At 47.4% G+C, this 25,539-nt stretch overlaps 1 protein-coding gene across 2 annotated transcripts in view; it reads right to left on the reverse strand.

The window, feature by feature from the left end:
• The window catches only part of LOC128335616 (unconventional myosin-X-like), a 123,582-nt gene that overhangs the window by 59,607 nt on the left and 38,436 nt on the right, over positions 1 to 25,539 (reverse strand). Inside the window, exons 4-19 of one of the 2 annotated variants that reach the window (XM_053274197.1) lie at positions 20,450 to 20,637; positions 20,002 to 20,136; positions 19,010 to 19,134; positions 18,615 to 18,628; positions 17,561 to 17,645; positions 16,012 to 16,115; positions 13,646 to 13,775; positions 12,883 to 13,001; positions 8,529 to 8,675; positions 6,801 to 6,901; positions 6,405 to 6,471; positions 4,999 to 5,091; positions 2,892 to 2,960; positions 1,640 to 1,722; positions 1,069 to 1,177; positions 297 to 377 (exon numbers count right to left, since the gene is read on the reverse strand). In XM_053274197.1, coding sequence (XP_053130172.1) covers positions 297 to 377; positions 1,069 to 1,177; positions 1,640 to 1,722; positions 2,892 to 2,960; positions 4,999 to 5,091; positions 6,405 to 6,471; positions 6,801 to 6,901; positions 8,529 to 8,675; positions 12,883 to 13,001; positions 13,646 to 13,775; positions 16,012 to 16,115; positions 17,561 to 17,645; positions 18,615 to 18,628; positions 19,010 to 19,134; positions 20,002 to 20,136; positions 20,450 to 20,637 — 1,650 coding nt within the window. Of the gene's footprint in view, positions 1 to 296; positions 378 to 1,068; positions 1,178 to 1,639; positions 1,723 to 2,891; positions 2,961 to 4,998; positions 5,092 to 6,404; positions 6,472 to 6,800; positions 6,902 to 8,528; positions 8,676 to 12,882; positions 13,002 to 13,645; positions 13,776 to 16,011; positions 16,116 to 17,560; positions 17,646 to 18,614; positions 18,629 to 18,927; positions 18,967 to 19,009; positions 19,135 to 20,001; positions 20,137 to 20,449; positions 20,638 to 25,539 lie in introns of those variants that run through there. The other variant, XM_053274205.1, reaches the window with a different exon arrangement.

The raw sequence follows: 25,539 nt of genomic DNA on the forward strand, positions 1-25,539 counted from the left end.
GTCAAAGGAAAAGGAGTCTTGCAGGAACCCAGGAGAGACCCACAGAATGGTTCCTTCTTGCCACTGCATTTGGGATTCTACCATTCCTGCTTGGTAGCCACATTGTTCTGCTTATGCCGCCTTGCCTGGCTGCAAGCTCACTACACCCCAGATTCATCTTCTGGGGCAAAGGGTAAACACTCACACATATGCCCTTTCCAATCTAGTTATAGCCTAGCTGACATCTCTTCAAAAGGTCCTAGTGCATCTGCCTCGCTCCAGCAACTGGAACCCCTATCACAGTTTGCAAGATTCACCTTTTCCAAGTTGGGTTTGATGCAGCGAATGAAGAATGGGTTGCAAGTGTTGAGTGTGGCCATCAAGGAGTGAAGCGAGTCCTAGGGTGGAAAAACCCAACGTAAGTCATTCCTCTGGGAAAATGGATTCTGAGAAAACCTTACCTACACCATCTCTCCCTCACTCCCAGTATACACATGTACACACACAGACATCAGTTTGCTATACCAAAAGTGGTGATGGAGGGTAGGGGGAAGAAATAGATACCCACGAGTATTGGTTTTTATGTGGCCCAAAATGTATTTGAGGGTGTGTCCAGACCTACGCAATTTGAGTTGTGAAGCTACTCTGGAAGCATATTCATCTCACATTTGTCTCCAAGCTGGGCTCACTGAAAACTGGTTCTGCCAATTTGCAGCAGAAGCTAGCAATACACAGCACTGATTGGCTTATCTCTATGACATCACAAAACAATTCCCTCAAACTCTGGAGCAGTTTTGCAATTTAAAAAAAACACATCATTTTTTTAAACACAATAAGTGGGGAAATGTGCAAGTGGTGGTTTATACATTAAAAAAAGGAGGTGGACAACTTGAAGCATGGGGCAAAAGGGACAAGCCTGAATCAGCACTTGAACTGATTCCATGGATATCTTTTCACAGCAGAAGCAGGTGGAAGCTGGGTTCATACCCAGGAGAGGTGTGTGTGGGTGTGTGTGTGTGGGGGGGGCCTTGGTGAATCCTGTTTTTAAGGTCCATCTCCAGACCCCCTTGATGAACCTGCTGCTCCTACCCTGAACTGGGAGCTGACGGTTGGTCTGCGCCTCTGAGTTCCCATCTTCAGAGTGTCTTCACCACTGCAGCTAGAGACTCTTTCAAAGAGGTCATAAATGAAATCCAGCCTGGGGCAAAAAGCAGTGTAAGACACAGTCAACACCAAATCACAAAAACACATAGGATGGTGCTTCAGTATCCAATTAACTTCTTAAACTGGATAATACATTCATTCCTCTCTTTATGCAATAATAGCCAGTGTAGATATCCAGAGCATTCCTGTCAAGTACTACATTCTGTTGATTCTTGAGGAACAGACTAAACACCACAGCAGCAGAGACCCGATTGAGAATACAAGAACTACAGCTCCCATGACTACACGGTACCCTTGCAAGCCCAGAAGAGCCACAATATTTGTTATTTTATGCTAGACGTCTCCTCCAGACCCCCATCTTTACATACATCCTTGAGCACCCAAGAAACAGCTCCTACGTCTTTGATTCAAATAGCATTAGGATGTGATTTATGCACACCACAGAGCCTCAGCAGCTTTAACCACTTCAAGATTCATTTGGTTACAAGTTGGTTACCTGCTGTCTTTCAGCATGTTTAAAATATCATCCCGAAAGGTGTCCCTGTTTTTCTCCAGAAAACCTCTCACATCATAGAGGACCTGCAAATGATAGGATTGTAACAAAACACAGAAATGTGCCAGGACATACCACAAATGCTCTCAACAAGGAGGAAAAACCCTTTTCTAAAGACTATTTTCATTTCCCCACTCCTTTATCAATTAAGAGAACAGCAGCAGCAACAAAACATAAAATTGAACCATGAGATATACAAGATCATGCAAGACTACCAAGATCATGCAAGAGAAATAACCCAGGGAGGGAGGCAAAGAAACCATCACTTGCTTCTGGGTCAGTAGGGGTGTCCTGTTCCCTCCCCCACCACAGTGGCCATGTAAGACCAACTGGCCTGTGAGGGAACCAGGAGATGGAGGTGGGCAGGCAAAGACACCATCGCACCCCTGTGCCTGGATCAGCTCTGAGTTGCTTTTTCTACTACTCCCGTCCTTCATGTTCAGAGGAACTTATGTTATGAATGCTGAAAGTCACTTCCAGGATTCCAGGAAAAAAGTGTGATATAAGTAACACTGTAAATATATGTGCAGCTTTATTCTGTTCCAGAGCCCACAATCCCTCAACCAAGTAGAGTTTCACACAGCCTCCTTCCACCGACTGCAATCTGGCCTCTGTCCCAAAGAAACTAATATACAGAGAGGATAAAAACTCTTACATGGAAACCAACAGTCCACATATTAGTGACTGCAGTGCCAGCAGACTCCTCACCCAGAATGACATGCAGATAGTTAGATAACCTTTTACAGTTGCCATGGGAAACCCCTACCTGGCCCTCAACATTTAGAAACTTTTACTCCATGGAGATGGGCCACCACATTGAAAGTTATTATGCCTCCTCAGCAGCTACCACAAACATGGAGCAGAAGTACAGAGTCACCACACAATGGTCAGTGTTGAGTGTTGTGGGCCAGGCTGGGATCAATTGTCATAGGGAAGTTGTGTCAGGTGACTGTAATGTGTGCTTTGGCCTAAACAAGCTAACTGCTATGTACTGGGGATGGAAGAAGTGACACCTGACAGTTGGAGACCCAAAGCAGCCAAGTCAGAGTTTGAAGAGTTGGTAGAGGCCAGCTCAACCCCATGCTAATTCCAGACAGAAAAATGGCCACTTTGGTAGGCCACAGGCCGAGGTCTCATTACTCACTGGCTCCCAGGACAACTGCCCAGCCAGCTATCTAGCTAAAAATGTGCCTACCTCTCCGGCATAATGCTGGATCCCGAACTGGAAATCTGTCACTCGTGGCTTCATGTAATACTGGTTGTTCTGAAACAAAGTAAGGGAGCCATAATTTATAGTTTCCTTGGTTTTCTGAGCTTTTTTCATTGTTATGATGTTTCTGTTTTAATTATGTTCTTAGCCGCTTTGGGGCAGCAAGGTGAAAAGCAGGATACACATTTGAAAAAGTATTAAATTAAAATTAAACAGTACAGTCACAACACACCAGCAGCCTGATTTTTCTCAGTCTTTCCTGGTCCTTAACCAGCCATGCAGTGTACTGAAAAAAGGGACAGGCCCTCATGCTCCGATTCAGGACTAATATACTTCACCATCAGGTGCGCAATGATCTTAAACCTATTAACCACTTTGGTGGTGCCAAGGCGGAGGAAAGATCCTTGTAAAGGTCTGCCAGTGTTAGATCTCAGATATCCTGATCAGTCACATGGGAACTTTCTGGAAAATTCTCTGCCAGAGATTTAAGCATTCCAGCTACGTTACAAGCCACTGAAACAGTCTGTCTACTGAATTCCCAGAGCAGTTAAAATTCACTTTCCTTATGGAGTACAGTTCATATCTGTTAGCTTTTAGGCATTATCCAGTAAACTGAATAACAAAGTCTCTTCTAGCCTGAATTATTAATCTAATTTTAACTTCCGCCCACTGAATCTGATCTACTATTCATCTGTTGGAGATTTAGGGTCAACTACTTAAGAGAACAGGCATTATGCAATCCTGTTGGCTTCGCTTTGAAGATGGCTAGTTTTGCTTCACAGTTCAAGAGTCTTTTTTATCAGATTACACTAAGGGAGCCCTCCCAGGGCTGAAATAAGGTCCCACTCAAAAAAGTAACAACAACTAGCTGGCCCCAGTGCAGAGCATCTGCACCTCTAATTCTCCCCCCTCCCTCATTCTTGGACCATTTCAGCCCCCACTTTCCCTCCTCCCTGCCCCCTGCTTTCCCCAGCACCACTTTCTGCCATCTGGCTGTCCATTAGCCTGCCTGTTCGCTTTTCCTTCCGCAGCTCGCTTGTGAACTCTCGTGAGAACTGCCACACATGGGATTAGCAACGGGTACGTTTAAGAGAATGAGATAGACAGATAGTAAACAAAGATGCATCCTTGTGTAAATGGAGATCTTTCTATCTCATAAGAACATAGGAAGCGGCCATATACTGAGTCAGAACATAGGTCCATCTAGCTCAGTATTGTCTACACAGACTGGCAGCAGCTTCTCCAAGGTTGCAGGCAGGAATCTCTCTCAACCCTATCTGGAGATGCTGCCAGGGAGGGAACTTGAAACCTTCTGCTCTTCCCAGAGTGGCTCCATCCCCTGAGGGGAATATCTTACAGTGCTCACACATCAAGTCTCCCATTCATATGCAACCAGGGTAGACCCTGCTTAGCTAAGGGGACAAATCATGCTTGCTACCACAAGTGTTTTCTTCCTTCCAACCAGTGCCAGTATCAGGTTGTGGAGGGTCCTGGGTGCTTCACCTGCCTGAGTAAGACGGATGTGATCGGGAGGAGGAGTGAGCAAGCAAGGTGGGAGTCCCCCCCAACATGGGAATTGCTGGGGGCAAGTGGCGCAAATGGCATTGCTTACAGCAAGCAGCAAGTGCATCCCCCTGTGGGGCTGAGGGTAGTCTGGCTCCTAAAGCAAAAGAAAATTTGTCGAAGCCGGAATAAAGCTACACAATTAATTGATTAAAAGGTGCAGCATTAGTAGATATCCATCTGTAGATTTGGTCATCGTGATACATACTGTGATAACCTCTAGGTTGGGTTACTGCAGTGCACTCCACATGGAGCCGTCTTTGAAGAGCATCCAATAGCTGCAGTTGGTCTAGAATGCAGTGTAGGCTGCTGACTGATGTCAGCCAAAGGGATCATATAACATTTATTCCAAATAGCTGCACTGGCCACCAGTTTGTTTCTGGCCCCAATTCAAAGTGCTGGAATCGCAATATTTCACTGTAGTAGTTATTATGTGTTTAAAAAACAACAACAACGGTGAATCACTTCTACAGTTTGCAGGCAAATAATGTAGCATATACCTTACAGAAATATATAAACAATTACCTACCCCATGCTGGCTGTGGAGCTTTTCCAGAAGAGTGCTGTCCGTGCCTTTGGGGAATCTACTCTCTTCATTAACCAAGGCCAGCAAACCCAGTTTCTGCAGCCAAACAAGAGAAGGACCTGAAGTCAGCCGGACAGACCAGACCACCGGTGACACGGTGCAATGACAAGCTGATGTTCTGGGCATCTCCTGCTCTGAGCAAGGGGTTGGCCTAGAAGACCTTCAAGGTCCCTTCCGACTCTATGATGCTATGAGATGGGGAAGCTACATTCTGGAAAGAGGATATATTGCCTAGTCCCAGCCAAATCCTCAGGACAGTTTCAAATATAAACAATACCCAAAATCAGATTTGGGAAGAAGAGCCCTAAACAGTCAGGGAAGTTGGGCATGGCTATGACCTCACACCAGCTATGTGGCGCTGCAGCTACAGTAGAACTTCATTCACACAAGCTTCTCATCATGCATGGAGTGAAGAGTGCTTTGTGGTACAGGGGCCAGCCCAACCAAAGAGGCAGACAAAACAACCACCTACGTTGCAAAAATTCCAGGGCACCTCCCTTAGCTGTGAAGAAGCTTTGAGGAGAGAACTGCTGCCTTGTTCACATGACCATTATGTGGGTGGGGCAAGCATCCTACCCACCTTCGAGAGCAGTGTGCACTCCCAATTTTCAGTCGTGCGCAAGTTAGAAGCTAGGCTGGAGGAGGGGAAAGTGATTGTGCAGGAGGTGGGCACAGACTCCAACCCCGTTTCTTCCTTCCTTGGTAATACACTGGGTAAAGGTGTTGGGTAGGAAAAGCCTGCGCCCGTCTTCCAACACAAGCACTCTCCCCTCCTCCGACCTCGTTTTTAACTCACACATGACCAAAGGTTGGGAGCATGCACAATTTAGTGTGAACAAGCCCAATATCTCAAACAATTCTTGACCATTTAATGAAAATTGTTATGCTGCTTGGCACATATTAAGTCTGGAGAAGGGAAAGAATTTTTTTTAAAAAATATGCACCTCGGCAACAAACACACACACAAACAAACCCCCTTGGGCTGGCTATACTATGGTAGCAGCTCTCTCCTCTGTCGCCCATCCAGTACTTCCTCTCACTTTGCCCCCAGATTCCACCTCTTCTGATCCACAATTCCACCATGGCCCACCCATTGCCTCTCCTGATTTATTTGCCACAGCAGTGATAGAAGCTTGGGGGATGGGGAGAAAACAACAAAAATAATTTCCCATAACTGGGCAGTGGTTGATATGCTGTTTTGTCTGTTTGTTAGGGCAAGATAGGCAGAATACTAGTTGCAAAACGAGGCACAGAAACAGGTCTTGATAGCTGAAATCAGGGCCAGAGAAAAGCTTGACCACCAGTAAAGAAGAATCCTGCTCACCATCACTGCAGTCAGAGAGGCTTACCTTCTCAATAAGATCCAGACACTCTGCATTATCCATCCAATCAATGGCTTCCCAGTTTATCCCCTCTCTGCCAAACAACAAGAAGAAAAACAAAGTCAAGCATTCCTTTATGGAGAATAGGAGTGAAGAAACATCAAGAAACTTTACTGTTGGAACCAGGAGAGTGTTAGAAGACAAAAGAGGAAAGGATGAGCAGGAAGGCAGGCAAAATTGCTTCCAGGCCACAAAGCACCACTTCTAGCCACCCTTTCTAGGGTTTCCTAGGACCTCACAGAACATAAATGGTGATGTCCAAAATACCCTTCCTTCTAGCAGCTTTTCCCAGGTTCTCCTGGTTAGCAGGAGCCACTAGGAATGGACAATAGCCAGAACCTCTTGAAAGGCCACTTTCACTACCTGTTGTATTCAAGCTGCTCCAGGGAGAATATGTGCTTGTTGAAGTACTCCTGGAGCTTCTCATTTGCATAGTTAATGTTAAACTGCTCAAAACGATTCACCTGTGCATGTGAAAAGAGAAACCATTATTAATCATACTACGTGCTTAGCCTGGGATAAGGTCTTTCGTTCAAAGGCCACATGGAAGTCAAAGAGCTGCCCTGAATCAGTGCTGAAGAAAGGCAGGATTCCATTTTATAGAAATAAACACAAGCATACAAGAAGCATGGGAAGGGCAGCAGAAGTAATTAGCAACAGCTCCCTCCCTCTCCTGTTGGCCACACCCTCAACCCAAAAATAGCCAATCGTAGATGAGCACAGAACCACACAGAGCGCAGAAGACTGTCACTTCAAGCTGCAACAAAGCACGGGGGCAGGACAGTTCACAGTGCTTTCCAAGGGAGTGCATGCACATGTACGGGTACACATCCTGTACACTTATATCATTACTAGTATTTTTCAGCCCGTTAAATTAACGGGCGCTAGTAGCCTTTCTTTCTTTCTTTCCTTCCTTCCCCCTCTTCTCCCTCCCTTCTTTCTTTTCTCTTTCTCTTTCCCTCTTTCCTTCCTTCCTTCTCTCTCTTTCAAATTAACGGGTGCTAGTTGAGTTTTCAACCCCCCTTCCTGGGATTCGCCAGAGAGGAGCCTTCCCCCGCCAGAGAGGAGCCTTCTTCGCTGGCCGCCCGACCTTCGAGCGAGACCTCTTCGGCCTGCTGGGGCCTTGGCTGGCTGTTCGTAGGCAGGTAGGTGAGCCAGGCCGGTCTCCGCGCCGCTGCCTCTCGCCGCGCGCCTGCCTCCCGCTCCCCCGTCCCTGCCCGCCGCTGCCTTCCAACCCACGGCTGCTGAGGGGGGTGGGTCCGGCTGCTGTTGTGGCGGCGGCGGCTGGGTCCTGCTTCGGGCTGGCCTGTGCGCCGCCGGGAGCTCCGCACTGTGTCTGGCCTCTTGCGCTGCCGGCGAGGGAAACGCGGGGCCCGGCCTGGCTCACCTACCTGCCTACCAACAGCCAGCCAGCCAAGGCCCCGGCGGGCCTTCCCCTCGCTCGTCTGGCCTTCTTCTCCTCCGCTCGTCCGGCCTTTTCCTCCTCTGCTCGCCCGGCTTTCCCCTCCTCCCGCTGCTTCAGTTTTTAATTTCCGCCATTGCCGTCTCTGCTTTCCCGGTCTCCCCGCGGGCCTGTCTTTTTACTCTTCTCTTTTCTTCCTGCTGTTTTTTTTTTTTTTTTTTTTGTTCCCCGCTGCCGCCTCAGCCCTCCCGGTTTCCCCGCTGCCGCCTCAGCCCTCCCGGTTCCCCCGCTGCCGCCTCAGCCCTCCCAGTCCCCCTGCTGTCGCTTTTGCCCGTAGGCAACACGTCGTCAACATGGCCGCCCATATCTGGGCGGCCGTCTCTTTCTTGGACATTCTGGGCATGCGCTCCGCGCATGCCCAGAACAGCAGAGAAAGACACGGGCCGAAGAAAGACACGGGATCACGCTTTAGCTTTTTATTATAGAGGATGCTGGATCTAAATGCTCTTCCTAAGTCACTCACATAGGACAGCCTACATTGTCAGAGGACTGTGATTGTCCTGGACAACATCTGTCTTGTCAACATCCCCCTGCCCCTGCCGTCCCCCAAATCAGATCCGCTTGTTTTCGGCATGTGTTGAAGCAATTTTTGGTCCATGCTGAAATCCCCCAAAAGCTTAATTTCTGACCTGGAAGTTCTCAAACCCGAAGATATCCAGGATTCCCACAGACTTGAAGTTTTCCTTCCCCTTGATCTTGGAGTTAATCTTGCCAATGATCCATGAGAAGCACTGTAAATAAAGGGCCATGGCAAGAGAATCCCTGGAGTCAGCAGCCTAGGAACAAACAGGGAAGGCGGCACTTGGTCAGGCACATCTCAGTGACAGGAATCAGACATGGCTCCATTTGCTGGAGAGCAGCACGCCAAATCAGTGGGTGCTGCAGTGGAGAATCGGGCAGCCATGCTTTGGCAACAAAACCCCTTGCCCTGGAAAACTAAAAGGGAGGGAACCATGGAGAAGTCCCGCCTGAAACCCCAATGTCTGTATTGCTCGTGATGAGAGGATTGCTCTCCTCCAAGCCTCAACTTGGTCTAGTTCTCTCAAATGGCAGATGAGGTAGTACAACAATGTCTAGGAGTCTAAGGCGTAAGGAGCTCCCTTGATTGAACAGATCATATGAAAGAATTCCCTGCATTTAGGAAACTAGGAGAAAGGGTCTAGCCAAGCCTTCTCCCTGACACCCATGACATACTACTTTTCAATGACAGACTAGTTTTCAATGGGTAGGAATCGTTTTCTTGTGGGGCTGCCTTCAGTCACGTGAATCCTTACTTACAATTTGAAGTGGTACAGTTGAGACTTTGTGGTTTGAGAGATCTAACCCCTAGTCAGCTAAACCTTCCATTGCTCGAGAAAGGTTCTTAAAGAAGTCCCTTTCCTTTCTTAGCCGTCTTGTGACTTCTAAGAGCCTCAGGCACAAAATGACAGGACAGCCACAAAACCCCTCCTTTGGATGAGCAACCCACAGTATCTTTAGGAAAGTCTGAGGCCCAGGGAGGAGAGCTGGTCTTGTGGCAGCAAGCATGAACTGCCCCCTTTGCTAAGCAGGGTCCACCCTGGTTTGCATTTGAATGGGAGAATACACGTGTGAGCCCTGTAAGATGTTCCCTTTAGGAGATTGGGGCTGTTCTGAGAAGAGCACCCACATGCTTGCATGCAGAAGGTTCCAAGTTCCCTCCCTGGCATCGCCAAAATAGGGCTGAGAGAGACTCCTGCCTGCAACCTTGGAGAAGCCGCTGCCTATCTGTGTAGATAGTACTGAGCTCGATGGACCAATGATCTGACTCGGTATATGGCAGCCTCCTATGTTCCTGTACATATTAGGATGGTTGCATGACTGCTGCTTCCCAGAATCTCCTCCATAATGTCTAGTTAAAGATGATGCATTATGTCATTTTGCTCAGAGCTCCTCCACCCCCACTTCATTGGCTCCTTTTTGACGGAGGCGGGGAAACTCTGGGCACAATGAGGTCACCTCGTGAACTAATCATCAGCAGAGATACGTGGGAGAAGGCACAGGATGGCAGCAGCTACACATTACAAGGAATGTGTTATTTCGGCCTATGCCAATTGCATTTACTGAAGCATAGACCGAGGTGCACTTAGGAAATTTTGGAGCCTGGACCTAAAAGCCTTTGGAGGCCCCCTCTCCCCAGCAAATTAAGCACCATCATGCTCAGCCAGGCGACCACACCACCCAGGACAAACTAAAGAGGATCTGGGGGGGCCCAGGGGCTGGGGAGGCCCTGGACTTTGGCCCCAAAGTCCAAGTGCAGGAGCGCATCCGAGTACAGACAGGGAGAAGAAGAAAAGTGGCCAGACTGCATGGTCATGCAGTGTCTCTACCACCATCTTCCAGGAACAGCCCAGCACACCCAGTTCAGACACAAAAGCAGGGGCAGGGGCGGACATTTGCATTCAGTCAAAGGCTCCATTCACTGCCCTTCGCTCCTTCTGCTGAACACACTGAAAATGTCAAAGCTGAAAGGGTAATAAGCTTTGCACACAATGCAAGCAGACTGGGATCACTACATCCATCCATGCCCAGAACAGCATCTAGCAACAGCTGGCAGCTGTCCCTGGAGGACTGGGATGAGGAAAATGACATTTGGAAGCAAGAAGCCCAACTAGTGAGAATGGGCTATCCTTACAACAAGCAGCAAAAGCCTGGTATCTTTTGCATAGTTCAGCAATGGACAGATCTGTGCATTACACTCATCTGGGTGTTTTCCAGACTACAAGATTTGCAACTAAGTGTTGCAAAGTGCAGCAGAATTAGGCAATGGTTTGAAACTGCAAGCACAGTGGCTTTGATGTCGTTTTCTATGCAACGTGACAGGGTTTTGGCTATCCGTATTGCCCACCACTGCAGCGGATTTTCCAGGCAGGAGGTGTCTATATTCCACCTGGATCACATTCACAGCCCCCCTCCATTTCCAAACAATAGGGTTTCGGAGGGGGTGGGCAACTGCTGGAGTGATGATCTCTTTAAAAAATAAATAAATAATTCTCAGTGCTTTTGTGCAAAGGTGCAACAACTTTCTCCTCTGCGCAAGCAGAAGCACCAAACACGTGGGGCGTGGAAATCAAAAACCAAGAGGAGACAATATATTAAGAAAAATCTATTGTGTGGCTTTACATATCAACAATTCCTCGATCTGCTGGACGAACCAGCACATCCACAGTGTGAATTAAGTCTTAATGAAAAAACATGAGAGGTGGAAATCAAAAGCTGAAAGCAGATGAGAAACGAGTTGCACCCTTTTCCATTTCACCATTGTGGGTTGCACCCTTACACAAGAACTCGCATTGAAAAAACTAAAAAAATAATAATTTTACATGAGCGGCAACATTATTTCAGGAATGGGCAAAAAGGGGCTGTAAGCATTGGCAAATCCAAGTGAACCATCCAGACCACACCATGCTGCAACGCATCAAACACGGGGCAAGCCTCTGTACAACCAAAAAACATAGCATTTGCTGCAACAGTTTTACAACGTTATAGGGCCAAAACACATCAATAAAACCTGAATCAAGGCATCGGAAATATGGTGACAGTGCAGCAACCGTGATGTCACAACATGAGAAATGCGGAGAGGCACTTAACAGACACATTGTGAAAATGTTGCAAATTGTAATCTGAAGAATGCCCTGTGGGTGCACCATGCATGTTTAGAAGCTGGCATGTGGCCTCTTTAGAACCTCAGCAGTCATTGAAAGGAAGCCTCCGTTACTGCAGAAATAAGAACCATTTTGTGGATGAAAGTGCTATCTAGCCCAGCACTCTGTTTCCATGTAGCCCATGGAAAGCTCACAAACAGGTAGAAAAGGAAACCACCACCATCCTATGAGGTTTGTCTGCAGCACCAGATAATCAGAGGTATACTGATTCTGGACATGGCAGTTTCATCATCATCATGGCTTATAGCCACCATTAAGTAGGGAGTGTTTGCACCAATGCCCCTTCTTCAGCCATCTGTCACAGACGTTTTTAAAGCCAACTGTGCTAGGGTCCATCACAATCTTCTCCAGCAATGAAGTCTCTAAGTAAATTATGCAAAGTGCTTCTGAAGGTGGGGGAGTTTGGAGGATTTAGCCTTTTTGTCTAAAGTGACAGAAAGACGAAGGCTGGCCCAGGAAGCAGCTGTACTGCAAAAGCTCATTTGAGCCTCTCACTATTGCTCCGGTCCAACACACCGTGCCTGTTTTCTTCATTTAGTTCCCACTTTCACTGCACATGCAAAGCCCTTGATGAAAACACTGTCTAAGGATTAATATCACTTCTCCAGATACCAGTCTTGGCCAACTGTTGTTTTTGGACTACAACTCCCATGTCCCCTGCTTTTGGCCATTGTGGCCAGGCATTATGAGAATTGTAGTCCGAAACCAACAAGTTATCCAAGATTGTCAGATACTAGCCGGGGCCAAATCCCCACAAGTGCTAGGAGCAGTAGCATACCTTGCTACGTGCTGTGAGAGGTAGCTTCTGCCAGCTAAGAGCAAGCAACCAAGTCAAACTTGTGTTGCTTTGGAGAAGGAATGATGAGAGGAAAGGCCAAGCCATGCAATACCCATTTGTACGGCTTGACCAACACACCAATAGGGAGATTCCTCCAGCTAAAGGCCACATCTTCTGGAGACTTTGCTTTGGCCCAGTATCAGCAACCACTGCCGGCTGCTACTTCTCCAGAAATCCCCACCTCTTGTTAAGCAGCAGACACAGCAATGGATCTGCCATCAACAGGGCTGCTCCACCCACTCTCGCCTCCATGCAAATGGCTTCCCTTTGCCTTTGTTCCCAAGGCTACACACAAATTCTGGGAAACTCTGCTCATGGGAGTAGGAAGGGTATCTGCATATTCGGGTTGTCCCTAAAGGGCTGCCTCCTTTTGACACCATGCAAGTGCTGCCACCTAGGGGTAAGTGGCCTTCATAGTCTGGTGCCACCACAATGGAAAGAGCACCACAGTTGGCGACTCACCTGCTCCACCGTGAGGGGAGAGCTGATTTCTTCCCCCCGCAGAAACATGGATCTCTGGGTGAGCACCTCAGATAACTGGAAGGCATCCAAGCCAAGTAGCTCACTGACGTTATTCAGCACTAGGAGAGAGGATGAGAGAGACAGCTGGCGGTGGATTCTGTTTCTCCTTCAGAAAGTGGGAATGATTGGCAAGGTATAGAACTCTCCACACAGGGACAGCCCCCACCTTTCTAGAGAAGCCAGTGCTAGCCAGCATCAAAAGTGGGAAACTGGAGAGTCTTTACAGGCATGGGACAACAGCTTCGATAGGTTTATTTTTCTCCAGGGCTCCACAGAGGGTTCTTGGCATGAGGCATGGTGACAACAACAGTACTGTAACTGAGGCCTGCCAGGAAGGAGCAGCGTCACTGCTAGAACGCCATGCGCGCAAAGTTGTAAACCCACCTCTGCGCCAAACCCATTTTATGAGCCAACATAAGAAAGTTGCAATGAATATCAAAACACAAACACAAGGGAGGAGAACATACATCCACTAGACAATACAATCATATGTGTCAGCAGGATGTCTTTCACAGTCTGCTGCAGGAAGGCAGCAAAGGGGCCCTCTCTAAAACAGTCTCAGACTGTGAACCCTTTTGCAACAGGGAATCATCTTCTCATTCCTTTTGCTATGTAAAGAACTTCCTTTGTTGAAAAGTGGTACATAAATAATATTCTTAGTAAGAATTGCAATTCTAACAATTCACATGATGGCACCGTGTACCTGTTTTTGTGGTGATCTGGGCTCCTCCAGCTGTCATGAACTCAATGTTTCCAAGCTGCAGAATGCCAGACAGGAGTTTGAAAATGTCTCTGATCTCTTCAGAACTGAATCCCATCACCTCGAGAGCAGTCTGCTCAAAACACATTGCAAGCAAGTTATTCACACGATGATCATCATTGTGCTCCTTAGAGTCTCACATTCACATCTTGGTCCTGGACTGAAACTCAAAAGCCAGTAACCGCTACACCTTCCCTCTGTCCCCAGTAAACACATACATACACGTAGCAACCCTCTGCAGGGCTTCGCTGTTTTAAGAATGCGATCCTAAAAACACACCGACTAGGGAGTAAGCCCCACTAAACTCAATGGAACTTGTTTTTAGGTTAACGCCGGTGTTTAGAGTTATATGCACAGCTCTCAAGAGTTCAATCATATGGAGTGGAATCTCAATTCTCACATTACCTAGATTGCTACTGCAGATCTTGGTTTCACCATATCACAGAGACAGGAATGTCTGATGGCCCTAATAGGAACAGCCCAGATTCAGCCACACATGCCAACATGGCCACCCTTTCATTTCACGCTCCACGGAATGTGGGTCAAAAGCAGATGATTCACTAGCAGAGCTCCACATAGGTTTGTTGCTTGAACAGCTAACCCTGCCCATGGACTGTCATAATGCATCCTGGGAAGTTATCCCAGCAGCTGACAGGAGCAACGACAAGGGAGAAGAGAAGATTCCTTCTGAAGTCCTCCTTCTAGTAAATTGGGAACTATCCCTGGCTACAGTAACATCTTCTGTTGAGCAGCCAGTCAGGTTAACAGTAGACATTTTCTAGGTGACCGATGAACATTTGTCATGCTGCTGAAGCTGCCCTACAAATATCAGAATAAAACCCTGGCCTGCTCAGCAGGCATGTGCACAAACTGAGCTGTAGGCACCGGTCCATGAACCAGTTTGGTTCTGGTTTGGCCCAACCATGAACCGATTTGGTGGTTCAAGGGCAACACTGGTGGGGTGGGAGATGGCGAGCAGCACCTTTAAAATCAAGCCGTTCCTTCCTTGTGTGACCTTTGCACCAGCGCTTCCCTCAGCAGCCCATGCATGGCGGCGGTGTGGCACCAGGCTATGCTCATGCGCAGAGGCCAGGTGTGTGCTGCCACCATGCCACAGGTGGGGAAAGTGCTGCAGCAGCAGGAAGCCACCTGGAGCAGCAGTCACGCACGTAAGGACCCGCTTACTTACTTTTAAAAGGTGCCACTTGCCACACACCCCGGTGCCGCCTTCAAACTGCCAAACCGGTTTATAGTTGGGCGGAACCATGAACCATTCCAAATTCTGACTGGTTCATGGTTGCATGAACCAGTTCATTTGGGAATTCGAACCAGTGCATGAAACCCTGTTTGAGCACATGCCTACCACCCAGCTAATATTTTAGAGGAAAAGGAGGTGGTGAATATAGACCAGGGAAATGTATTTTTTGTTTCTCTTTCCAGCTAAGGTGGGGAGGTCACAGCACTCAAGCTATGCCAGACAGTACCATCTGTGTGTCAGGATGATGCCCACACATCACATTTGACCTACATTCTGCTGCATTTTGGATCTTTAACTGACCTCTTTTCCTGGAGGTATTCTTACCATAGACACCAGGTGTACTGAGCCATGTTTAGCTATGAGAACCATGGTTAGAAATGTCTTCTTGCACCTGATAACTTGATTGCTTATAGATTTGCAAGGGAAGCTACAAGAAGCTCTACTTGTATTTCCAGGGTTTTACTTGGAAACACAAGCCCCTTCCATTTCCTTGTGCCCGTTTCCTTGTCCTTATTCTATTGTCTATCTTTGGTTTTATCTACTATACAGCATTTTGTATTTTGCTTTGGTAGTGCTTATAAAAATAATACATATTATTATTATATTCCTGTACTCAGATCAACTCCCTAGCTCCACCTTGCAAATCAGCGCCAGTCTGCAAAAACAACTCTTTCTCCCGGCTTTTTTTTTTTTTTTTTTGGATAAAGAAGAAACATGGTGGTGCAAAATTGTAGAAGGGCAAAAAATAAAGATAAGAATATAGGTACTAGCAGGCGGCAATGGAAATTGTCTTCACACCACATAACTTTGGACTAAATGCCCTCCAATTTCTATTAAAATAAAGCACACAATTAACAGGCAACACATGTCAGAAAACAAAACATGTATTCTCTTGCTCACGAGTATTTTGCTCTAAATCCTTATTTCCCAAAGCAATTCAACCCTCATCCAAGGGAGGCATAGACACAACTTCCCTTACCAAAAAAAGAGGTAAAAAAGCAGCCACTGGGTTTTTACCCAAAGTCATCCCTGGGTGAAGGAAAAGACTCACCATGACCTTGCTGAACATCTCTTTGTCATCCAGATTCTCATTGGTTACGCAGCCGGACTGGTTGAGATAGCGATAGCTCTTTGGCTCCAGCAGGCCCAGGGCTTCTGCAGGGTTGCAGCCCGCAGAAAGGGAAATGAACAAATTGGAGGCCAAAGTAGGGGAAAGAGAAATGGAGTCAAACAGAGAGAGACAGAAAGGAGAGATGTGAGTCATGGATGCTCTGAAAACAGCCAGTTTCTTTTATGACTGTTCTCCTCTTAGGATGTATCTACACAGTCCTATTAGTTCAACATCTTGGGGCTAAACTTGAAGCATGGAAGAGTCTTTCCCAAATAGGAGGATTAATTCAACACATCTTTTTAAAAAGACTTTTCAGTGTTTCATCTGCTGCGTATATCTAGTAGGTTCTTTAGTTTTATAGCTCCCAGTTTTTAGCTTGTTAAATAACATATAATTTGAAACTTTAATTATAATTTTAATTGCGGTTTTAGCCTGGTCTTTAACTTGTTTAACTTAATTTGGTTAACTTTATTAGTCTTATTTTACATTTTATATCTATTTTATTAATGTTGTGAGCCACCCTGAGCAATCGTGTACTGGAGGGGTGGGGTATATAGTAGTCTCTTGCCAACCTCAAGGGTTCCCTTCCTGAAAACCCTCACAGTTGGTGAATTTGCAGTAGGCAAGAAATAGACTTTAATGGAAAACAGAGGGTTAGGGAAATTGTGAGAGGGAAAGTGCCCCCAAATACCCCCCAAAGTGAAAAACAATCCCCTGACCCCAAGAAATGATGGCCCTGAACCACCCCAAATCACAAAAGAACACCCTCTGATCCCCAGAAATGATCCCAACCCTGGAAATTGGCCCCCCAAACTGCCCCAAATTAAAATATGGTGGCAAACCACAAATACTCGGGTGGCGACTGGTAAGGGTGGTGACAATGTTCCAATTGCAGATACTCAAATCTGATTGGCAAACCTGTGATAGGAGCGGGGCGACAAATAAATAAATAAATAAATAAATAAATAAATAAATAAATAAATAAATAAGGACAGTATGCTATTGGAGAATTCTTATATGACCAACAGTAGCCCTGTAACTGCTACATCTGCATTGCAAAAAGATGCAAAGTCAGTCTGGGCTGAACCAGTGAATAAGGAAAGAATAGCAAGGAGTTTTCATGGGTGCCTGAAAATCTCAGGATTCTGCCCATTGAGAAGCAAGTGCCACCTTCCATACAAATGTGTGTGAACAAATAATGAAAAGCAGCCTTGGAAAGCTACAAATCTGAGTAGCAAAGCAGCAGGGGAGGGGGAAACAGCTTAAGGGGTGATTTTGAGTGCAAAAATTGTCCCAGGGATAGGCAATTTTTGAATATTCTCTTCCCCTACTGCTCTTTTACTCAAAATTACAGCCGCCTGAAGCTGCTTCTCATTAAAAACAAACCAAATATAACCCCTACAAGTTGTTGGGATTTTGTAAGTTAATCAGCCTATTCTCTGGGCTATTTCCTTAAGTAGGAGAGTGTAACTGCAGGAAATCCCATTACCTTTCTGTTCTCCACTGATGCCAGCTAGTAAGGCATAGAAGATATGATAATTGCGTTCTCCTGGGTTTTGATGAACAACCCTGTTCTGAAATAAAGAAGAATAGAGAGCAACTGACACCAAATCAACACACAATTAAAGAGCGAGGCTCCCAGTGTTTAAGTTGTATCAAATTCATGTACTCTGCTCAGGAGGAGGGAAGTATCTGTGCCTAGCACCATCCACTGTCCCAGCAACAGAAAATAGGCCAGGAATGTCTCTGCACCAGCAGTATTTCAGGCAATTACTGCCAGTACCCATGCAATGAGGAGTGTAATCCACACCACAGAGCATGAGCTGCCACTAGAGATGTGTGAACCGTTCTGGTGTTCCGGCATTCCGGTGGTCCGGTCCGGGGTCGAACCGAACCACCCCCGCCCCCGGTTCCTTCAGACCAGAACCGGATCGCCAGGTCTGGTCCGCGAATTTTTGGTGTTTTTAAAAAAACATTAAATAAAACAATAGGTACCTTCAGCCCCTTCGGGGGGCTTGCTGAGGCAGTGGGGGGGGGGTGTCCACGTGGGTTCCCTCTCCCCCCGCCAGCCGCCTTGATCACCACCGCGGCCTGCAGCGGCTGGGTAAATAACTATTTTCAGCCCTTTCGGGCCTCCGTATGAGCGTAGCCGCCGCCACACTCACACGGAGGCCCCAAAGGGCCGAAAATGGTTATTTACCCGGCCGTGGCGGTGATCAGGGTGGCCGCCGGGGGGAGAGGGAACCCGCGCGGACACACACACACACACACACCCACGGCCTCCACATGCTACGACAAACACATGGATTGTTTTCAGGCTGGTAGAGAGAAATGAAATAAGGGAAGAATGTCAGTGTGGACACAGCCTAATCTCTGCTGAGCAGAGTACTTAGCAGTGTTGAGACCATGCCCTAGCCAGGAGTAGAAAATAAGTATCACCTTGTTGCTGCCTTTACAAATACAGACAATACAAATACCTATCTGGTCATCAGGAAGTGCCGGTGTGGGGAGAGAAGGTAAGGACAGAAGTGAGCTTTACTCACCTTCTCCAATAAATCTGAGCCCCAAGTTAAGGAGGAAGCAACATGAAGGTGACTCGTAAAGAGAAATTCCAAGATATGGCAAAGAACCTTCAGATCATCTAGAAAGGAATCCAGCTGCAAAAAGTTCTCTGATGTTGCTGTCCCCAAATTATATGGGCTGGAATGTTTTCATTCCTGGATTCTAAAATGTTAAAGAACTACAAATTTTGCTGCCAGAGACACCTCAACAGAGAATCAGGATGACTCACCCACCCTGCTGTTGTATGAGATGGTACCCATTGCTAAGCAAGCTGCAGAGACACACACAGCTCACCTGCTCCTGTCTTCCCTCAGCCCCAACAGTTCTTGTGGAGTGCTGTGGGGATCAGAGCTGAAGCTGCCAAAGAGAAGGATACAGTCCGTGACTCTCCCTCCTTGGATATGCCCATGCTGGGAAAAGTGCAGTTGGATGAATTTGCCAAAGCGGCTAGAATTGTTGTTGTAGACTGTCTTGGCATTTCCAAACGCCTCCAGGATTGGACTAGGGAGGAAAGAACAAGGGGGGTTAAGTAGTGACACTTGGGATATACATTGGGGCATGTACAGGCATAAAATGTCTGGAATTTCTTATCAGGAATACCATTCAGATCTTGGAGAATTTGGGCTTTCATTATGATGATGACCTATATTAAAAAGTGGGGGCTGGGGAGGATCCAATCATTGAGACTGCAAGGACAGGCTTGCGAATGTGTAGGCAATGCCTGGTGAAATCTCAGAAGTCAGAATCTTGTGTATAAGGCTCTTTGCCCCTCCCTGTGGCCAACAGAAGAAGGATCCAAAAAATATCTGCACAGATTCTTAATTAACATGATCTACAACAGGTTTAGTCAACCAGCTTTTCTTGATGGACTGTTTTGCACTAAGCAGCCATGCTTAGACATGTAGGACACTGGGGGAAATAGATGGAGGGAAACCCTGCAGGAATGGGAAGTAAAATTCACCACTTGGTTATTGCTGTAATCTGAACGTAAAAAAATGGCTCTTTGGCAGCATGTTCAAATAGCTCTCATTTGGGGGCATCTGGTCTGTTGTATCAACATTTCTGATCCTGGCAGCTGAAAGGGCTCTTGGGAGAATCCAGCAAGCTCTGCACAATCCAGAAAGATGGATTCCCCCACACTGAGTGCAGAAATGTCTCAAGGAAGCTGTCCTTCCCCAGGACACTTCCTGTGCCATGGCATGCACAGCTGGAAGGGAAGCTGCTTGCTGTGACTATATGCCCAGGTATTTGGGAGAGTGCAATGCCAAGCCAGCCCCCTGCACATGATGTGGCTCCCGAGAGGCAACAGCTCCAAGGGACACCCCACACACACTCACACCAGTCTCCTGCTGCAAGCTGAGCTTGTACCTGCTCTCCATGATGGCCTCCTCCACATGCGTGCTCTTCTCTGGTGCAGGGCCACCCAGTGAGGTCTGGCTCGTGGCTGACAGGAACTTCAATAGCAACTTGGTGCTCTCGGTCTTTCCAGCTCCACTTTCTCCACTGCAAATAGACAGCCACACACACACACACCAGTCAGGACACGACCAGCCAGAGGAAACAACAACCTCAATGGCAGAAGGGCCCTAGCACAGTCGCTCCCAAACTGGGAGCCTCCAGATGTTGCTGAACTACAACTCCCATCAGCCCCAGCTACAATTTATTGTGGCAGGGGATGATGGGAGCTGTAGTTCATCAACATCTGGAGGCTCCCAGTTTGGAAATCACTGCCCTAACACATCTGTGCAGCTCCCAATAGAGGTAATACAGCTAACGGTTCGGGGAGGAGGGGCTTGCCACAGCCTCCAGCTCTCACCTGATGAGGATACACTGACTGTCGTGGCGCCTCCACAGGCAGCTGTAGCACTCACTGGCGGTGGCAAAAATGTGGGGCGGCAGCTCACCCAGGCAGTGCTGTCGGTAGAGGTCAATGGCAGCTGCATCGTAGAGGCCAGCAATGGGTTTATAGGGATTCACAGAGACCAAGATGGAGCCAATGTTTGTCTGAGGAAAAAGAAGAAGCGGGAGAGCAGCAAGATGAGGAAGCAGCTTTTGCCCACCTTAAAAACTGAAGGCGGGCGTGTGTGTCTAAGATCAGTGGGGAGTCCAGGAGACTAGTTGCAGGGAGCCAAATCTATGAGGACGGGTCTTTAAGTGCCAGAGGCAAGACAATAGCTGCAAGGATGACTGGCACGCAAACCAGATTCTAGCACAAAAGCTGATCCTGGATCCTGTCCAGGATGATGGATGAAAGCACTGCCAGCTGTTGAGGGACTCTGCCCTTCCTAGCCCTGGAGTGAATGCCAATTGACACATCAAAGCCCCCCAGGCAGGACTCAAGCCTTCTGCCTGGAAGTGCTTCACACAGTGAGCCTGACACTTCAAAAGCTCTTACTCCATATGCTGGCCCAAATGCCTGCAGGGTCTCCATACCAGCACTGCCCATTCCAGGCGACTTGCAGGTACTAGTGTGGAGATGCTGCGGCACAGCCTAGTTCTTCTCAAAACAATAAATCAGCCTGGTAACTCAGTCACAGAAACTTACTTGCTGGCACATTTTCGTCCTCACTTCTCAGACACAGCTGAGAAGCTGAGCAAGCCCTTCTAAACATCTATCCTTTTCCACTTCAAACAAACCAAGAGAGGAGTTTAGCAGGGGCTGTTTCTCTCTAAGGGTTGGAAGGCAACTCTACATATGAGGTGTAGGCCCGAGAGCATAGCGAACAGAGCATAGCGAACAGGACATAGGAGTTTTGCAGGAGTTTAGCGGGAAGTGTTCAGGGGAGCCTGGAACAAGCCCCCGCGATCACAAGGAGCCTGGTGGAGAAGAGAACGTAAGTACATATCCCTCCCTCGTATCCCTCATATTCTTGGGAAAGGCTGTTTGGACAGTTAAATAGCTGACCATTACAGCTGAGACCTATCCTAATAAACTATCTAATAAACGGACAATAAGCTCCCTAAATACTGTAAAGAGCCAACTAAAACAGTATGAAGATAGAAGGTCAGCAGGGGAAGGGGCACTTCCCAGTGTATTGCACAGAGTGCCACATGTATGACTATTTGCCCCATGGGCAGAAGTCATGGGTGTGTGCTCAGTGCAAGGAGCTCCTGGCTCTCAGGGAACAAATCTGTTCCCTTGAGACCAAGGTGGCGGATCTGGAGAAGCTCAGGGAGACAGAGAGGCATGTGGATGAGACCTTCAAGGATGTGATAGAGGCATCCCACTCCAGGGCTGGTAGCTCCTCTGCTGTCAGGGAGAATGAAGGTCTTGGGCGAGGAGGACATCGGTCTGAAGAAGAGGGAAATGCTCCTTTAGAAGGGACCCCTTCCGTGGATGATGAGTCCATAGCCTCTCGCACAGGGGATACTCCTCTGGGGGCTGGGGGCCTCCTTGTAGTTGGTGATTCGATCATTAGGGGGATAGAGATATGGGTTTGTGACCCACGTGTTGACCGCACGGTGACTTGCCTGCCTGGTGCGAAGGTTGCGGACATTACGCAGCGTCTAGACAGGCTCCTAGGCAGTGCTGGGGAGGAGAAAGCTGTCGTGGTGCACGTCGGCACCAACGAAGTGGGGAAATGCAGTCGGGAGGTCCTGGAAACCAAATTTAGGCTGATAGGTAGCATTTTGAAGTCCAGGACCCCCAAGGTAGCATTCTCAGAAATGCTACCTGTTCCACGCGCAAGTACAGTGAGACAGGCAGAGCTGAGGGGTTTCAATGCATGGATGAGACGGTGGTGCCGGGAGGAGGGGTTTAGATTTGTTAGGCACTGGGACACATTTTGGGGCAAGTAAGGCCTGTACAAAAGGGATGGGCTGCACTTGAACCAAGATGGAACCAGACTGCTGGCGCTTAAAATCAAAAAGGTTGCAGAGCAGCTTTTAAAATGACACCTGGGGAACAGCTGATGGGAGCTGGGCAATATCCCATTTGGCAAAAGCCATCCTTTAAAGTGTGAGGCTACAAAGAATTCAAATAAAGCAGATGGGGACGGAGCAGAACTGCATAAAGAGCAGACGGGAGGCTGTGCCAGCAGGTCAAAGAGTCAAAGGAATAGCATACATCAGGGGAAAGATTCAGTGTATAGGTGCTTGTATGCCAATGCCAGAAGCCTCCGAGCCAAGATGGGTGAGCTGGAGTGCTTGGTTGCTAATGCAGAAATACACATACTGGGCATAACAGAAACATGGTGGAACAGTGAGAACCGGTGGGACACTGTTATCCCTGGGTATAAACTCTATAGAAAGGACAGGGAGGGGCGCCTTGGAGGAGGGGTAGCACTGTATGTTAAAGAAGGGATAGAATCTAACAAGCTAGAAAACCTAGGTGGACTGGAGTCCTCCACAGAAACCCTGTGGGTGACTATACAAGGCCGGAAAGGAATCGTGCTACTGGGGACATGCTATCGCCCTCTGGATCAAAATCCGACAGTGACTGGGAGTTGCAGGAGGAAATCAGGGAGGCATCAAGGAGAGGCAGGGCTGTAATTATGGGTGATTTCAACTACCCACACATAGACTGGGTAAATTCACATTCAAGTCAGGACAAAGAGGTCAAATTTCTAGATACGCTAAATGACTGTGCCTTAGAACAGTTGGTCATGGAACCGATCAGAGAGAAGGCGACCTTGGACCTAATTCTGAGTGACACCCAGGACCTGGTGCGTGATGTCAGTGTCATCGACCCTTTAGGGAACACTGACCACAGTGCCATCAAATTCAGCATACATGCGGGGAGAGAATCACCAAGGATGTCAAACACAGACATTTTAAATTTCAAAAGCGGAAACTTCTCCAAAATGAGAAGTATGGTGAAAAGAAAGCTGAGGGGGAAAATCAGGATAGTCACTTCGCTCCAGAGTGCATGGCGTTTACTCAAAACCACAATACTAGAAGCCCAGTTAGATTGTATACCCAAAAGGCGGAAAGGTACCACTAAGTCCAGGAGGATGCCAGCATGGCTAACGGGTACCGTCAAGGAAGCCATAAAAGGGAAGAAGACTGCCTTCCGAAATTGGAAGGCCTGTCCAAACGAAAAGAACAGAAAGGAACACAAACTCTGGCAAAAGAAATGCAAGGTGACAATAAGGGAGGCAAAAAGAGAGTTTGAGGAACATTTAGCCAAAAGTATCAAGGGGAATAACAAAAACTTCTTTAAGTACATTAGAAGCAGGAAACCTGCCAGGGAGGCGGTTGGGCCATTAGACAATGAGGGAGTGAAAGGGATTATTAAGGAGGATATGGAGGTTGCAGAGAAACTGAATGAGTTCTTTGCGTCTGTCTTCACGGCAGAGGATACTGAGCATATACCTGTTCCTGAACCAGGCTTTTTAGGGATGGAGGCTAGAGAGCTGAGTCTGATAGAAGTGACAAGGGACGATGTTCTAAACTGTCTGGAAAAACTGAAAGCTAACAAATCACCAGGGCCAGATGGCATCCATCCAAGAGTCCTCAAGGAACTCAAATGTGAAATTGCTGACCTCCTTGCTAAAATATTTAACTTATCCCTGAAATCGGGCTCTGTACCAGAGGACTGGAGAGTAGCAAATGTAACACCGATTTTCAAAAAGGGATCCAGGGGTGATCCGGGAAATTACAGGCCGGTTAGCCTAACGTCCGTTCCAGGCAAATTGATGGAAAGCATCCTCAAGGATAAAATTGTAAAGCACCTAGAAGAACAGGCCCTGCTGGGAGTGAGCCAGCATGGCTTCCGCAAAGGTAAATCTTGCCTCACCAACCTTTTGGCGTTCTTTGAGAGTGTCAACAAGTATGTGGATAAAGGTGATCAAGTTGACATAGTCTACCTGGACTTCCAAAAAGCTTTTGACAAAGTTGCTCATCAAAGACTCCTGAGGAAACTTAGCTGTCATGGAATAAAGGGACAAGTAGATGTGTGGATTGCTAACTGGTTGAAAGACAGGAAACAGAGGGTAGGTATAAATGGAGAGTTTTCACAATGGAGGGAAGTAAGAAGTGGGGTCCCCCAGGGATCTGTACTGGGACCGGTGCTTTTTAATTTATTCATAAATGATCTAGAAGCAGGGGTAAGCAGCGATGTGGCCAAATTTGCAGATGATACCAAACTCTTCCGGGTAGTGAAATCCCAAACGGATTGTGAGCAGCTCCAAAAGGATCTCTCCAAACTGGGGGAGTGGGCGACAAAATGGCAAATGCGGTTCAATGTTAGCAAGTGTAAAGTGATGCACATTGGAACGAAAAACCCCAACTTCAAGTATATGCTGATGGGATCTGAGCTGTCGGTGACGGACCAGGAAAGGGATCTTGGGGTTGTGGTTGACAGCTTGTTGAAAGTGTCTATTCAATGTGCGGCAGCTGTGAAATAGGCAAATTCCATGCTAGGGATCATTAGGAAGGGGATTGAAAATAAAACGGCTAACATTATAATGCCCTTATACAAAACTATGGTGCGACCACACTTGGAGTACTGCGTACAATTCTGGTCACCACCAAGGACATTGTTGAACTGGAGAAGGTACAGAAGAGGGCAACCAAGATGATCAGGGGCCTAGAGCACCTTTCTTATGAGGCAAGACTACAACACCTGGGGCTTTTTAGTTTAGAAAAAAGATGACTGCGGGGAGACATGATAGAGGTCTATAAAATCATGCATGGCATGGAGAAAGTGGAGAGAGAGAGATTCTTTTCCCTCTCACACAACACTAGAACCAGGGATCACTCCATGAAATTGATTGCCAGGAGGTCTAGGACCAACAAACGGAAGTACTTTTTCACACAACGCGTGATCCACTTGTGGAACTCTCTGCCACAGGATGTGGTGACAGCCAACAACCTGGATGGCTTTAAGAGGGATTTGGATGCTTCATGGAGGAGAGGTCTATCAATGGCTACTAGTCAGAGGGCTGTGGGCCACCTCCAGCCTCA

This window comes from Hemicordylus capensis, chromosome 1 (genome assembly GCF_027244095.1).
Source record: "Hemicordylus capensis ecotype Gifberg chromosome 1, rHemCap1.1.pri, whole genome shotgun sequence".
In the NCBI taxonomy this organism is placed as follows: domain Eukaryota; kingdom Metazoa; phylum Chordata; class Lepidosauria; order Squamata; family Cordylidae; genus Hemicordylus; species Hemicordylus capensis.